At 48.1% G+C, this 15218-nt stretch overlaps 7 protein-coding genes across 7 annotated transcripts; 5 read left to right on the top strand and 2 right to left on the bottom strand.

Moving 5' to 3' along the window:
• Positions 1-110: 110 nt before the first annotated feature.
• Positions 111-3270, top strand: F5147DRAFT_818289 (uncharacterized protein; the record flags this gene model as incomplete). The annotated part of the gene is made up of 18 exons (XM_041443604.1): positions 111-296; positions 348-452; positions 503-580; positions 628-859; positions 912-940; positions 992-1282; positions 1336-1546; positions 1600-1616; positions 1666-1810; positions 1867-1929; positions 1983-2056; positions 2107-2301; positions 2356-2447; positions 2503-2579; positions 2628-2654; positions 2717-2744; positions 2794-2998; positions 3049-3270. The coding sequence occupies 18 exons, from the start codon at positions 111-113 to the stop codon at positions 3058-3060; spliced, it is 2067 nt and encodes a 688-aa protein (XP_041297451.1). The 3' UTR covers positions 3061-3270.
• Position 3271: 1 nt separating this feature from the next.
• F5147DRAFT_389068 (DNA photolyase, FAD-binding/Cryptochrome) lies at positions 3272-5851 on the top strand. The gene is made up of 9 exons (XM_041429555.1): positions 3272-3600; positions 3659-3816; positions 3874-4137; positions 4194-4427; positions 4474-4756; positions 4808-4990; positions 5039-5121; positions 5177-5369; positions 5428-5851. The coding sequence occupies exons 1-9, from the start codon at positions 3378-3380 to the stop codon at positions 5544-5546; spliced, it is 1740 nt and encodes a 579-aa protein (XP_041297452.1). The 5' UTR covers positions 3272-3377; the 3' UTR covers positions 5547-5851.
• F5147DRAFT_675880 (thioredoxin-like protein) lies at positions 5606-6723 on the bottom strand. The gene is made up of 6 exons (XM_041435963.1): positions 6595-6723; positions 6377-6544; positions 6233-6319; positions 6104-6179; positions 5916-6049; positions 5606-5865 (listed from the first exon to the last, which is right to left on the bottom strand). The coding sequence occupies exons 1-6, from the start codon at positions 6603-6605 to the stop codon at positions 5610-5612; spliced, it is 732 nt and encodes a 243-aa protein (XP_041297453.1). The 5' UTR covers positions 6606-6723; the 3' UTR covers positions 5606-5609.
• An 82-nt stretch (positions 6724-6805) lies between these two features.
• Positions 6806-8417, top strand: F5147DRAFT_743546 (eRF1 domain 1-domain-containing protein; the record flags this gene model as incomplete). The annotated part of the gene is made up of 7 exons (XM_041439611.1): positions 6806-6844; positions 6898-6992; positions 7044-7776; positions 7831-7886; positions 7943-8059; positions 8095-8219; positions 8275-8417. 7 exons carry the CDS (start codon positions 6806-6808, stop codon positions 8415-8417), a joined length of 1308 nt encoding a protein of 435 aa, XP_041297454.1.
• F5147DRAFT_389086 (humps family-domain-containing protein) lies at positions 8275-9863 on the bottom strand. The gene is made up of 3 exons (XM_041429556.1): positions 9250-9863; positions 9085-9196; positions 8275-9033 (listed from the first exon to the last, which is right to left on the bottom strand). The coding sequence occupies exons 1-3, from the start codon at positions 9433-9435 to the stop codon at positions 8495-8497; spliced, it is 837 nt and encodes a 278-aa protein (XP_041297455.1). The 5' UTR covers positions 9436-9863; the 3' UTR covers positions 8275-8494.
• F5147DRAFT_606300 (tRNA pseudouridine synthase D) lies at positions 9517-12678 on the top strand. Its single transcript, XM_041432340.1, has 9 exons — positions 9517-9863; positions 9916-10510; positions 10561-10738; positions 10796-11162; positions 11213-11292; positions 11343-11617; positions 11668-11896; positions 11951-12173; positions 12223-12678. The coding sequence occupies exons 1-9, from the start codon at positions 9538-9540 to the stop codon at positions 12596-12598; spliced, it is 2649 nt and encodes an 882-aa protein (XP_041297456.1). The 5' UTR covers positions 9517-9537; the 3' UTR covers positions 12599-12678.
• On the top strand, positions 12664-15048 carry F5147DRAFT_389003 (major facilitator superfamily domain-containing protein). Its single transcript, XM_041429554.1, has 10 exons — positions 12664-12984; positions 13038-13090; positions 13139-13256; positions 13314-13338; positions 13398-13505; positions 13559-13642; positions 13695-14116; positions 14171-14590; positions 14649-14782; positions 14836-15048. Exons 1-9 carry the CDS (start codon positions 12933-12935, stop codon positions 14762-14764), a joined length of 1398 nt encoding a protein of 465 aa, XP_041297457.1. The 5' UTR covers positions 12664-12932; the 3' UTR covers positions 14765-14782; positions 14836-15048.
• Positions 15049-15218: the final 170 nt, after the last annotated feature.

Genomic DNA, 15218 nt, shown 5'->3' on the forward strand with positions numbered 1-15218 from the left:
ATCGCTTACATTGAATTTAGGGTCGCGCTGCATATAAAATGGTGGATTGCGATCAGGCGGAGACCTTGATGATGATCTCCACCATCTCATTTGTGTACCCATTACTTATCATGGGCACAAAGTTTCTCTCATTAGCTACATTAGCGCTTAGCGCTTCTTCTGTCTCTTGGAATGCAACTCCTTTCAATCCCCCATCCGTCCCACTTGCAGTTCGGACACCTTACCTGTCTGTATGGTTGCCACAAGGTGCTGGTACAGCGCTGAACGGTGCCTGGCCCCAGTTTTGGACTGGATCGGTGAGCTTTTTTCATTATACACATTTGAACATTGACTAAGACGTTGTGCAGACTCTCGGATGGGCTGGTTATATCAGAGTTGATGGTGCCACGTATACCTTTCTGGGTGATCCCGCTGTTCCAGGCGCTAAATCTGCCGTCCAAAAAAGCCTGGAGGTGATTGTGGTTTGATCGTATACATGAGAACACACTTATACATGATACAGTTCACTTCAATGCAAAGTATTTTCGTGATGACTGCCGGGCCGGTGGACATAAACGTGAACTTCCTTAGCCCTGTAGAGGTATATATGGTGTCTTTTGCCTTTACATTATAGCAAGTCATTGTTAGCCCACAGACTTCCTTAAGCAGTCCATCCCCTTCTCGTATTTGGCACTGTCCGCAGTGTCTAATGATGGAAGGTCGCATACCGTCAGCGTATACACCGACATAAGCGCAGAATGGGTATCTGGAGATGACTCTCTGACGGTCAACTGGACCACTACTACCGGCAACATCTTGACTCATCAGGTCATGCTTGAGAACCAGGAGTTGTATGCTGAATATAATGATCATATTCAACGTGAGTGACGAGTACAGCTTACTGGCTAACTGACTCAGATCGTTCTTTATAGAGGGTGCAGCCTATTACTCTACTCAGAATGTATGTATCTTTGTCACTCAGTTTCCATTCTCATGCTAATTTCTTCTTCAGTCTTCCTCTGTGACGTACCAAACTGGCCAAGACGCCATTGTTCGAGCTCAATTCATCAAAAACGGTGTTCTTGCCAACATTGAGGACATCAATTTTCGTGCCGTCAACAACGATTGGCCGGTCTTTGCTTTCGCTCACGACCTTGGCACCGTGTCGACCACTGCATCTGTCCCTGTAATCTACACTGTGGGTCATGTGAGAGATCCGGCAATCCAGTACATCGTCGCGAACGATGTCTACCAACCAAGAAGTATTTACTTCTGGAGCGCTTACTCAAGCGTCGCGGACTTGGTGCGTCCCTAGTCTTTTCTGCTTTAGCGCTAGTTTTGGAAGTCATGTTCCAGATTTCTGACTTCGTTGGGGACTACTCCGCTGCTCTCGGACGCGCGCAAGCGTTCGACCTGAAGGTTCAGAGCGATGCCTCGGCCATTTCGAGTAATTATGCTGCTGTCGTTGCGCTGTCGGTTCGTCAGGCCTTCGGAGCCCTGGAGATCACGTTGTCGAAGAAAAGTGATGGAAGTTGGAACGCAGATGATATCTTGATATTCTTGAAGGGTAATATATGGCTGCTTTCAACCAAAAATAGTTGTCTGACATGAAAACTCCAGAGATCTCTAGTGATGGCGTAGGTGATACGCTTTGGAGCTGTGGGTTGCTCACCTTTGCAACTGCAGAACGTGAACACTGTGGATGTCATGATGCCTGCGTGGCCTATTCTCTTGTACACCAATCCTCCACTTGGAAGGTATCTACTGCTCGGCCTCCTTGAGTACCAAGCTACCGGTCAATATCCCAACGCTTGGGCTGCTCACGATCTTGGTTTGTCTTCTACGAAGAATTGCTGAGATTCCCTAATTCCTCTTATTATGAATTAGGTAAATCGTACCCCAACGCTACGGGCCACAATGCTGGTAACGATGAAGCCATGCCTCTCGAAGGTGATTTCACTTTCTATGTACATAACTCGATTTCTCAGCGCCTATGCTTTCAGAATGCGGCAATATGCTTATTATGGTCTTGAGTTACACTCAGAAATCTTATGACATGTCCTTGATCACCCAATATGTCAGTGCTCACCATGACCGCGTTCCTCATACATTCACCACTTTCTACAGACGGACCTTCTCAACCAATGGACCGGATACATCGTCGCAGAAGCCCTCATTCCCGCAAATCAGATCAGCACAGATGATTTTGCGGGGGCTCTTGCCAATCAAACCAATCTAGCCATCAATGGTGTGATAGGCATCCAGGCTATGTCTACAATTTCGGGCATATTGGGCGATACTGTCAATCAACAGAATTACAGCGTACGTTATCGTTGATAGTCTAGATTGACATGAACTTACTCTTCGAACATTCAGTCAATCGTACAGCGCTATGTTCCGCAATTACTTGACTATGCCACATCGAGCGACGGGCTGCACCTAACCTTGAATTACGGACATGAAGACTCGTAAGTCTCCAGTATGGAAATCTGCGTTTTGTGCGACATCGCTGATGGTGTCAAGTTGGGGCTTATCATACAACCTGTATGCGGATAAGTTACTTGGCACCAATGTTTTCCCAGAGTCTGTCTACGACATGCGTAAGTCCGAATGTCAATCGCCCTGAACAATGCTGAACAGCTTCGCAGAAACCGCATGGTATGCCACCGTTATCAGTGAGTGACTCCCATACAATCAACACGGAATGATGATTCACGTATACAACTATCCCTTCAAGATACTTACGGGGTCCCTTTGGACACTCGGTGAGCCGTCCCTCGATCTAAGTGAACAACAAAACCAACAGACTTATAGCCACACATACACTAAATCCGACTGGGAGTTATGGACTGCTGCCATTATGACCAACACAACGACGCGAGATCTGTTCATTGACTCTGTCTACAAGTATGCTGCCGACGGTGAAAGTAATAAGCCGCTGGGGGACTGGTACGATACGCTTGATGGTACTGTGCACGGATTTAGGGCCCGCCCAGTCGTTGGTGGTCATTTGGCTTTGGTGAGCGTTGCAAATAACGCACTTCGTCGATGTGCTGATTTGGTCGAAAGCTTGCTTTGTGAAGTGCTGGTTAATTGGATGCCAATTCGAATCTTGGCTTGTTGTGATTCCATCAAGCGTCAGGAATATGTAGTATTCGAGTTGTGCATGGAAAAGTGACATTCTTGTGAAGTCATGGGGCCCATCGGCAAGTCCGGCAGAGTCCAGGTGAGTTTAAACATCACTTGATGACAAAGCCTAGTTTCGCATCTGGGATGATGTCATACGATCGAAATCGCGTCGATCCCAAGCAGAGAATTACGATGTGGACTACTAATCGCCTATATATTACAAAGGACTCAGACCAGCAGGAGTCCATATTCCTTCTTTCTTTACGACCATGATGAAGAGAGCTCGTAGCCCGAGTCCACTTGCGATGTCAAAGAAAGGCAGAACCACTGACTCTCTCTTTGCACCCATAAAGATTGCAACAGCAGAAGCTGCAGCTTCCGTTCAGACTCACCCGCCGTACCTGCGACTCCTGGACGCATTGCGCAATGTTGTACAGAAGCCCTCGAAAGGACAATCGGTAGTTTACTGGATGAGGATGGGAGACCTGCGCAGTACGTGTTGCTTCTTGGTTCAACCTGCGTATCCGTCTTGGTCAACTCCTTGTTCCAGTTTCTGATAATAGAGCTCTCGCCCTCGCATCAGCTCAGGCAGTCGAAGATCAAGTCCCGCTTGTGGTCTTGCATGTCTTGAGCCCCCAGGATTATATCGCACACGACAGGAGCAAAACAAGAATCGATTTTGTTCTTCGTAACCTTTCACGAGTAAAGGTGAAACAGATTTGTGTTACTTCTATCACTACGGAAGGCTAATTTATACTTTGGTAGGACGAGCTTGCAAAATTAAATATTCCCCTTTACACCCTCACGCATACGCCGCGAAAGTCCGTGCCAACTCGTGTTATCTCGGTCTTGCAGACTCTCCAGTCCACTCGACTCTTTGCGAACTTCGAATACGAGGTTGATGAGCTTCGGCGTGATACTGAAGTCTGCTCTTTAGCCCAGAACGCGGGAATCAGGCCTACGTATGTGCACGATAGGTGTATCATTGAGCCAGGCGTCGTGGAAACGAAGGATGGGAGGACATACACGGTACATTCCCCCTATCACCTGTTTTCAAGTTGTTATTCTCAGCATGTGTCTTTCAGGTCTACTCGCCGTATCAACGAAACTGGATCAGCATCTTAAATTCGAACCTCTCAGATTATCTGAAGGAGTTCCCATCTCCAGATCCCAACCCCTCGACAATCAGGGAGAATCATGTCTTTGGCCCGTTATTCGATATCGATGTACCTGTGTCGGTGCATGGCTTCGAACTTGATCCTGAAGAGGCTGCCAATATGGCAAACATATGGCCAGCAGGAACATTGTCTGCCAAAGAGGCGAGTGTTGCACTAGAAGAGGGGATCATAATTAAACATTTTTCAGATGCTCTCTCGGTTCTTGTACACCAAAGCGCGTACGACGCAGCTTGGAGCTGTTGATCCTCTAGCTGATGGAGCCGAGAATTCCGACAAACGCAGCAGAGTCCTCTTGTATGACGAGGCTCGTGACAGAGGGGACAAGGATACTACGTCGCGGTTGAGCCCCTACCTATCTGCTGGGGTCATTTCTGTCAGGGAATGCGTTCGTCAAACTATGAAGCTTCTCAGAATCCAAAAAGTGGAGGCTGGACGGTCATCGGGCGTAGGTCGCTGGGTGCAGGAACTCGGTTTGTTTCTTCCAAATGCACTGGACGCATAATTGATGTATGATGAAATAGCCTGGCGAGACTTTTACACCAACGTCCTCGCATACTACCCGCGAGTATCCATGGGTCGACCCTTCCAAGAGAGGTTTGCTGATGTCAAGTGGGAGGTTAACGAGGAGCACCTGAATGCTTGGAAAGAGGGAAAAACTGGCATCCCTATCGTCGATGCCGCGATGAGGCAGATAAACACCATGGGTATGTTTTGTATCGATCCTTCGGAATCTTGACTCATCAGACTGCCAGGTTGGACTCATAATCGTATGCGCATGATTGTCGCTATGTTCCTATCGAAGGATCTTATGTTGGATTGGCGACTAGGAGAGCGCGTGAGCTCGTCTCTTCATTTTCATTTTCATGCGCTTTTCTGACGAGCGCTCGCAGTACTTCATGGAAAAACTCATAGATGGTGATCTTGCAAGTAACAACGGCGGCTGGCAATGGAGTGCCTCCACTGGAGTAGACCCAGCACCCTACTTCCGGATCTTCAATCCTTATACACAGTCCTCCAAGGCAGATCCGACAGGTGATTTTATAAGGACATTCGTACCAGAGTTGAAGAATCTCTATGGATCTGGTAAGTGTAGATTAACTCGCGGCTCGGCGTTCAACCGATGTTTGTTTTACGAATGCAGATATCCACAACCCTCCGGCCAAGGTTGCTGATAAATTGGGGTATCCGAGACCCATCGTCAACCATGCTGAAGCGAGAGTGAGGGCTATTAGGAGGTATAAGACACCTGGTGAAGAGTGACCAGCACGATTTGCACGTAGCATTAGGAATACGAGATGACAAGTAGGGCGATGGAGCAAACCATCATAAATCAAACTCGTCGTCATCCTGATCTGTCTGTCCACCCCTTCGTAATTTACTTGTGTTTGAAGATGACGAGACGTTGTATGTGATACCAGATTCGTAAGCATTTCGCGCTTTTTGAAGGACACCTGTTGAAGGACGATTAGACATAAGTGACGAGGTATAGGCGAGATCACTACCGCTATTCGCTAGCCTAAGCTCGAGTACCGCAGTCTCAAACGCATCATTATTCCCGAGTTCTTCGAACCCAATAAGACTAAGAATAGATGAGTAACTGGATGACATTGACAAGACCATAAGACATACCGGTCTTTTGACACCCCGTCGACGAAGCACATCAGACATGGAAGGACTTTAATGGCAAGCTTCTCAACTAGCCATGGCATATTCTCCACGAAGACGCGAATAAAACGCGTAGCATAGTATTTTGGCGCGAGTTTCTTACATGAATCCATCAGTAATCTGCTTTCTTCGAGGCACGAACCATTACTCACTGCGAGGTGCTTGTCCATGATCTCACATCTCCTGAAATTACTATGGTAAAAATGAATCACGCAGTATGACTCATTCCTAAAAGCAGGATGATGTAGCAAAGAACGAGACGAACAGAGTGGGCGACTCACGCACTTATCCGAATGGCCTCTTTCTCGTTCGTGATCTCCATGTATCTCCCATGGGCATTTTCTCTCATTTCTTTGGCTCTTTGCATTCTGCAGACGTTTATGTCATTTGTCGGACAGTGAACACCAATGGAACGCACGACTCACTCGAGCCTGAGCTGCTCTAGGCCCCGATCTCGCACTGTTGCATCAGCGTCGTTCTCTATCTCTGCTTCGAGTTCTGCAAAGATAGCATCGTCGTCTTCTTGATCTTCCTCCCGGGAATAATTGGAATCTACGAGACGCGATGCTAGAGAGTCTAACTTCGAATGTATTCTGGTCATGATGAGCTAGCAGAAGTTGCTGTGTGCTCATTTCTGACTCACACATTGTTCATATTTTCCCCTACTAGCTCTTGCAAGTTGTGAATAGCTGGAGAATTGTGAGGACAATAGCAAGCCCAGTGGACAGTGGATTGAATCCGATTGATGAGTACTGAGTGACTGCCAAGAGCACGCGATTACTTGTTCAGGCCCCTTTTGGCCCTGGGTGCAGCTTCAACCGCAGAGTAGGACTTTACGTCAATCACTCTCCACGATGAAGCTCATCGGTAAATTCGTCGACAAAAACGGGACCGTGAGTCGTTCACGGTGTTCGTTAGCGAAAGATCGATTAATTGATTTGAACAGGGCTATGTCAACCTCCGACCCGAGGATGATGAAGATATGTGGCATCTCTACAACATTATACAACAAGGTGACCTTGTGCGAGCACCAGCCATTCGGTAGGACATTTGCGCTATCAGCGATTCTCTAACATGCTAAATACTTGATAGTCGCATACAGAGTATATCTGCTACTGGATCTACGGAATCTCATCGTGTCAAGTTGAACCTCACCATCCAAGTATCCCGAGTCGAATTCTCCTCATCAGGAGCACCTTCGTCATCAGCGGATCAAACTCCATCCCCTGCAGGATCTTCATCTGCGGCACCCGCAACCACTTCAGCGCTGCATATCTCTGGCCCTGTTGCATCTGAAAACCGACATGTGAAGATGGGCGCGTTTCATACGCTTGACATTGAGAGTAACCGCGATATACGCATCGAGAAGGTTGATGGATGGGACAGTGTGGCCCTTGCTCGTGTCGAGGAAGCTTGTGTGCCGGGACGCGGCGCGGAGGTAGGCGCAGTTGTATGCGGAGAAGGCACAGCCGCGTTTTGTCTCCTTTCACAACACATGACACTGGTCACCCATCGGATATCGGTTCCAATACCACGCAAGGCTTCTGCCCCTGGAACGTCTCAATACGAGAAGGCGATGGCGAAATTTTATGCCATACTCTACGATGCATTTGTGCGACACATACCTTATACGTCACCTAGTCTGCGAGCAATTGTGTTTGCAAGCCCAGGTTGGGTACGAGAAGGCGTTTTCAATGCTATGATAACAGAAGCCGGGAGGAGGGGGGACAAGACGTTGACCAAGGCTTTGCGAGAAAAGACCGTGAAAGTGCATGTTAGTAGCGCGCACGTCCACAGTCTTGTCGAAGTTCTCAAGAGTCCAGAGGTAGGGTTTTTGGTATAAGACTTTGTCGTACAGGTGCATTTATTACACTTGCAGATTGTTGCACAGCTCAAGGAAACAAAATTTGCGCGGGAGGGAATAGTTCTTGATAAGTAGGCATGCTGGTGGTGGCAGCTGTACTGTTAATGCTGATTACTTTTTTTGTCAGGTTCTTCAAGATGCTCGGTGTGGACGAGATGCGCGCGTGGTATGGTCCTGATCATGTCCGTTTAGCGGCAGACCGTGGAGCCATAGGGACACTCCTCATCTCCGATGAGCTTTTCCGGTGAGATGATTGTGTCGCACACTGGCATACTGCAGCTCAAGCAATTCGGACAGTGCGAGTGACCCGAAGCTGCGGAAGACATATGTCGAACTCGTCGAAGGAGTGCAACAAAAGGGTGCAGAAGTTGTCATGTTCTCGAGCATGCACGAATCCGGTCAACGTATGTGTCTAACGTGCTTAACGTGCTTCTATTTATCGTACTCACGAGGACGCAGAGTTGAATCAACTAACGGGTATTGCTGCAATACTCACGTTTCCTCTCGATGTCGAAGTCGTAGAAGCAGAAGAAAGAGAAGCAAGAGAGGAGGAGAGAAGACAACAGGAACCAGAGACGCTAGATGGTGGTGGCGTCGGATAAAGGTGTGAGGCGCCATTAAGTAAAATATGGTGGAAGTATTTCCAAGTAAGCTCGTGTAGTTATTTATACCCTGCTACTTATGTGCGCTGAACGCGCTTTTTGTATGCTTCCCAACCAGCAGCTTGATATCTCTGAGCTTGCTTAAGAACCTCCCGTGTATCCACATTTTCACCCTTGCCATAAATACCTCTTCCAACAATGATAACGTCACAACCACTTTCAAAAACGACTTGCTCTGGAGTGCGGTATTGCTGACCCATGGCATCGCCTGTGGCATCTAAGCCTACTCCTGGCGCGAGAACCAAGAAATCTTCCCCCGCAATATTGTCGGTATCGGATGCACCAATACCTTCCATGCGATGTTGAGCAATAAAGCCGATGACAAAATCCCTGCGAGCTCGAGCCATACGAACTGCATCTTCTGTATATGACCCGGTGGTCAGTGCACCCTTGGAGCTCATTTCTGCCAGGAGTATGAGCCCCCGATCTTTGGGAATGCCAACCGAGGCTAGGCCAGTGATGATCGATGGCCCCGGAACAGCGTGAGCGTTGGTAATATGAGCCCAGTCCGCGATCTTGTAGATCCCTTTCGAATACTGCAATGCCACGGTACTTCCTAAGAGTTATGATATCAGTAAGCTGTCATCCGAAATCTGCAATACCTTACCTATGTCGGCGAATTTACGATCCTCAAATATCAAGAACTTGTGTTTTTCGCTAAGCTCTCGGAGGCGGTCAATCACAGTCGGATCAAAATCTTCGAGTATATCGATGTGGGTCTTTCGGTAGCGCCATAAGCATTAATTGAGAGTTCGGAAGAAGTGACAGATGCCTTTATAAGACAAACATGAGGACCAACTGCCTCGATGATGTCGAAGAAGTCTTTGGATTTAGTCACGTCGACGCTAACAGAGAGATTTGACTGCTTTTCCTCCATGACTCCGAGCAAAGCCCTCGCGGCTTTGTTGGCATGTTTCTTTGCTCGCTCGTTGTATGTCTGGAGATGAGGAGACGACATGATGGTCACTAGCAAGACGAGCTTGATTTCATCTAGGATAAATTTGGTTTTGCTATCTTATCTATTCTCAGGCTTTTTGACTGTTCTCGATCAACCATTAAAATGTCGTCTTCAGCTATCCGGGAACGTGAAGATGATGAAGAGCTTGCTCGTTCACCCAAACGCGCCAAAGTCGACGAGCTGACGGATGATGGGCCCATCGTCGCAGACACCTCCCCGCTCATGAGTGCGGCTATTGCTGCTGCAGACTCAAAGGAGAGCACTTCAGCGGTTGCAGCTGAAAGTGTCCTTCCTCCTAGCCATGCTCTCCTAGGCATAGCGCCTACGTTCTCATCGAATGGCCTTCGTCAGGTCCTTCAGACCGATGTTGGGATCTCCGAGTATATAAGCCGGGACGTCCCTCCCATCAGTGGTATCATAAAACAGCGGTAAGTGTTCGTGTTTATAATGGAACTACAATCGGACATGAATTTGCCATAGGTTTACAGACTTCCTAGTGTTCGAAGTGAATCAAGATCACCAGGTCATTCATCTCAAGTCGTTGGACATGCCAGAGTCATCTTCGAAGAAGGGAAAAGGTACCAACGAGGGAAGTTCCAACACCGCCAATGCTGGGGCCTCAATAACCCAACCCCAGGAGCCCGTCACCAGCGCTGAGTCGAATACTGTAGAGGAACTGTCTACTAGCACTGAAGCAAAGGACAAAGATGATTCCACTCCCGCGGACATACCCTGGAATGACCAATTCACGGAAAAACTAGCCCCGTATCTTAGCGAGGCTTCTATCGACCAATTGAAAACAATGTTCCTTGAAGGACGCGAGCCTCCGAGGGTGACCGACAGTGGTTGGGGAAGTCGGCTTATCAAAACTACCGAGGACAGTACTGAAACCCCAGATACGGCGAAGCCATCAGAAGAAGTGGATGCGTTGCAGAGCGATGACACAGCGAAAAGAGGAAAGAACCGTAACGGTCGCGGTGACCGTGGTGGTCGTGGTGGTCGCGGTGGTCGCGGACGAGGTCGTGGTGGCCGGCAGGGAGGAGAAAGAGAAGATCACAGAAAAGTCCTCAGCGAGGTAAGACGAGATACAAGGTTCTCTTACCATGTGCCCTTACCCCTTGGCAGCCAATTTCCTCCAAAACGGACCGGACGGCTCTGCATCACGTTGTTCGAGAGTTATTTGGTGGGAAGCTTGACAGCGAGACTGATATGTCGACCCCTGCTGGGGACGATGGATCTCGCATAGTTATAAAATGGTCACGCAATGGTGGTGGTCGCGGTGGTGGTCGCGGAAGCCGTGGAGGTATGTTTCACCATTTGTTTCAAGAGATCTCTTATCACTCTTCTGATATCTTCGTAGGTCGAGGCGACCGCTCAGACAGGGGGAACCATCCTCCTTATATTCATTTCACTCTCCAGAAAACCAACCGTGATACCCAAGACGCTCTCGGCTACTTATCACGTACTCTCCATGTAAACATAAAAGACTTGGCTGTTGCGGGGACAAAAGACAAACGCGGCGTTACCGTCCAGCGCGTGTCATTGCGACGTGGGAACAAAACTGTGGAGGATATATGGAAATCTGCGAATCAATTCAACAGGCGATCCGTGCAAGATATACTGTCCCAGCGTGGTGACCGTGGAGTCAGAATAGCGGATTTCAATTATCGCAAGGCTGGTTTAGAGCTTGGTATGCTGAAAGGAAATGCCTTCGTTATCACACTTCGGTATGTTTCAAGTGGTACTGCTCTGAAGCTTCGTTGACAAGATTATGAAGTAACGTTCAGGTAGAAAATGTAGAAACTCTTGACCGTGCCATGAACTCGATCAAGCACAAAGGGTTCATCAATTACTACGGTGAGTTCGATATCTAGCAAATTACTGATTCGTCTGAAGTACAACTCTAGGGATGCAGCGCTTTGGGACGGCCGCAGTGCCAACTCACTCCATTGGCTTGGCAATTCTGAAATCTGATTGGCACAAAGCTGTTTCCCTGATCCTCCAGAATCGGCCTGGAGAACACCCTGAAGTTGTCGCAGCCCGTGACGCGTGGTTAGTGGATGGCGATTTGGATCGTGCCCTGGCTTTAATGCCCAGACGGGTGGTTGCGGAGCGCTGCATTCTCGAGAGCTACAAAAAGCAAGGTGGAGAAACCAGGAACGCAATGGGTGCCTTGTCTACGGTATGTCAAGATTCTAGTAACATTGCTGTTATTCATATAGTTCAATCTAGATTCCTCGAAACTTGCGGCTCATGTATGTCCATGCATACCAATCCTACGTGTGGAATGCCATCGTCTCGGAGCGAATTCGTATACACGGTCCTGACAAGGCGGTACCTGGTGATATCGTTTTTGAAAGCGAGCCGGCCACTAAGGGAGGGAGTGGAGAGAATGATGGGATGGAAGTGGACGATGATGCGGGTAATGATAATGAGAAGCAAGCCACCACAGAGGAAAAGGGTCAGTTTCTTTTCTATTTGTTATGTTGTTCTGATTGAAACTTTGTCATTTGAGGCTTGAGCTCTCGTGAGCGCAAGAAAGCTGCCAAGGCTGCTTATGTTGCACCAAGTATCAAAATACTCACTGAAGAGGATGCCCACCAGTACTCAATATTTGACGTAATCATGCCACTCCCGGGTAGAGATGTTGATTACCCAGGTGGTACGCTCGGGGAGCGCTATCGGGAATTCCTGCGCTTGGATGGACTCGACCCGGATAACTTCATCCGCAAACAAAAGTACGCTAGATCCGTCCTACCATAAGCGAAACTGACAGGACATCTCCAGAGAGTACACTCTTAATGGCTCCTACCGGAAAATCCTCCAGGTTCCAAAAGATCTCTCGTGGTCTATACTCAGATACACAGACCCAGACGTCCCACTTGCACAAGCAGACGAAGACAAACTCCTTGGGTTTGACCCACCAGCTGTCGTCGACAATGGGAAATTTCGCGCGCTCCAGGTAAACTTAACACTCGGGACGGCCGCATACGCCACGATGGCATTGCGAGAGATTACCAAGACTGAGACAAGTTCGCATTTCCAGACTGGTCTTACTCAGGCTTCTGAAGACCAGCAGTTCCGAGGTGTAGTAGCAGGAGATGTTGCAGAATTGGATGACGGTGACACAGAGATGGAAGCATCAAATATGTTGGATTCATAGTAGTAGAATGTCTTGTGTAGTAGGTGTCTGGGCCGGGGATTTATTATATGTCCAGTCTGCCTTTCGGGGGAAAGTACCCACAGTCGGCCCACGTAGCCGATCATAACGCAGTGCATATGTGATGAACCGCAACATATGTACCGCCTCTGTGTAATTCATCCAAACAACTAACACACTGGTGTACTCGCAACTGGTTTGCGAGTCACTTTTCCCATTAGCTGAACTTCCGTTATTTAGATCGCCAAACTATTGACGTGGCCTATCGTATTCACTTGCGCAGTTCGAACGCGGGTCGTGAATATCATCCTCTAAGCTTGCGCCTCTGAAAGAGAACATGGGAAAAGTAGAACGTATAGTCTTTCTGTCGCTCGTTCTTGATCTCTTTGGTGAGTGCCAATGCCATGCTCAGTTTCGAAATGAGTCTGAAGCCTCGGCAAAGCATTTACAATCCCTCTACCCTTGTTTCCTCGTATAATCGAGTGGTATACTGTGGTAAGTACCCCATGTTACGTGTCTCTAGTTCCTTCATTGATTATGTAGAGAGAAATTTCCGACCCCAATGGCCTCCTTTCCAGAACACTGCGGTTTGTTTCGGCGGTGCGAGGCATCTTCTATAAGCCACTACAAAACTCCCAGAGATGGGATGTAGTTTTCCTTGGTTGGTCCAGTTTCAATCATAAGACGTGGTTTATACTGATCTGATAATTATTCAAAGGGGGTCTGATGGGTTCCGTTTTCTCGTATGTCTTCGAGTCGCGTTCGCAGTTTATTTAAGGTTGTATTCACTTGGTATTTGCAGCACTCTACAGTTCTTGGTATCGCCGCATATAGGATCTCTCTCCGACACTTATGGGCGCAGGAATGTCCTTTTGGTCACTATGATAGGAAATATATTGTCCGCGCTCATGTGAGCACTGAAGTCATTCTTATCATCGAGTTCCTGAACCGATTCTCCGCCAGTTGGATCCAGTCAACCACTTTTGCTTCTTATATGCTTTCCCGCGTCGTAGGGGGTCTTAGTGAAGGCAACGTGCAACTTGCTACGTCAGTTCTCTGTCATAATCCAAGGACTAGAACTGACCGACATCGTCAACAGTGCCATCCTCTCTGATATTTCAACGCCCAGGAACCGATCTAAAGCCCTTGCCCATGTTGGAATTGCGTTTGCTATCTGTTTTTGTATTGGGCCCCCGATCGGAGCCTATTTTGCCTCGAGGCCAGTTCCCCTATTTGTAGGGGCTCTACAAATGGAATTGAACGTCTACGCGGTCCCGGCATTATTGACGCTCGTACTGCTTATCGCAGAGACTTTGTTCCTAACAGTTGCTCTTCCCGAAACCCGAAATACCCAACCCGACAAACCAGAAGTCCATGTCAACGAGAAGTCGAATGCTGCTTCTGCGGTACGGAGTGTGCAAGAGAGGACTGAAATTTTGCGGGTCTTGCGCAAGCTCCATTTCCTTTTCTTAGGAATCTTCTCAGGCGTGGAATTCACCCTCACTTTCCTTACCTTCGATCGTGCGTCATTATTAACATGCTCCTGAAATCATGCGTTAAAAACTCCGATGACAGTATTCGATTGGAATAACAAACAGAACGGAGCATTAATTGGCACCATTGGCATCATCAGTGCTCTTTTACAGGGAGGATACGTCCGTCGTGCTATCTCCAAAGTAGGAGAGGGGAAAATGGCACAACGAGGGGTCTCGAGCTGCGCACTGGGCCTCGTGTTCCTAACTATCCTTCCTCACTTCGTGTCCACTCAACCGAAAATCGCTGTCGGACTGCTGCGAGCCGCAGCGGTCTGTCTGGCTTTCACTTCCGCGACAGTTGTAAGCTCGCTTACTGCACATGCCTCCCTCCAGTGCGACGAGGGCTTCGACAAAGATACAGGCAAACCTGCGGCTGTATATCCTGAGTTGGCCAAGGGCAAGGCACTAGGTGAATTCCGGTCATCAGGTCAGCTAGGTCGCGCAATAGGGCCGTTGCTTGGTAAGTTTTAGGTTATGTCCGAAAGGTAAGGCTGGCTGACTTGATTTGCACTCGTCAGCATGCGCGTCATATTGGACCTTCGGGCCGTCTGTTACTTATGGTGTAAGCGCAATGGCTATGTTGACTTTGTCAGCGTCCATGAAAACCGTCGCCGTTCTACCGGGAAAATCATGATGAGACCGCCGCCGATCAGTAAGTACTAGTGACTTTGCGCAGAACCTAAATTCTGATTCAAACCTTAAAAGTCGGAGTGGCGTCTCACACCTAGTCGCAATCTAGAAATGCTTTACGGACTTGCAAAGCATTTGAGGGCGGCGTACTTCTTTAGAGTGATGTTCTAACCACTGCGGGAAGTCAATGGAAAATTAGATTTCGCACGCGAATCAGTCCAATTGTTATCAATATCGATATTCTATAGGAACACTAATAGATACGAATAGAACTTGGTGGATGACTGTGAATTGCAGAACTCCAATGTTGCAAACCGCCACCTGAGAAGACAGCCGTGTAGGTATTATCAGGTCATGTCCCATGCAATATATCAAAGAAATATACGTAGAAATCATCATTCAAAAGCAGAATTTGGTATCTAAACGCGTTCCACAGCCGTAGGTGAAGCAGGGTTCAA

Source organism: Suillus discolor, assembly GCF_016758755.1.
Source record: "Suillus discolor strain FC423 chromosome Unknown F5147scaffold_7, whole genome shotgun sequence".
NCBI classification, from domain to species: Eukaryota; Fungi; Basidiomycota; class Agaricomycetes; order Boletales; family Suillaceae; genus Suillus; species Suillus discolor.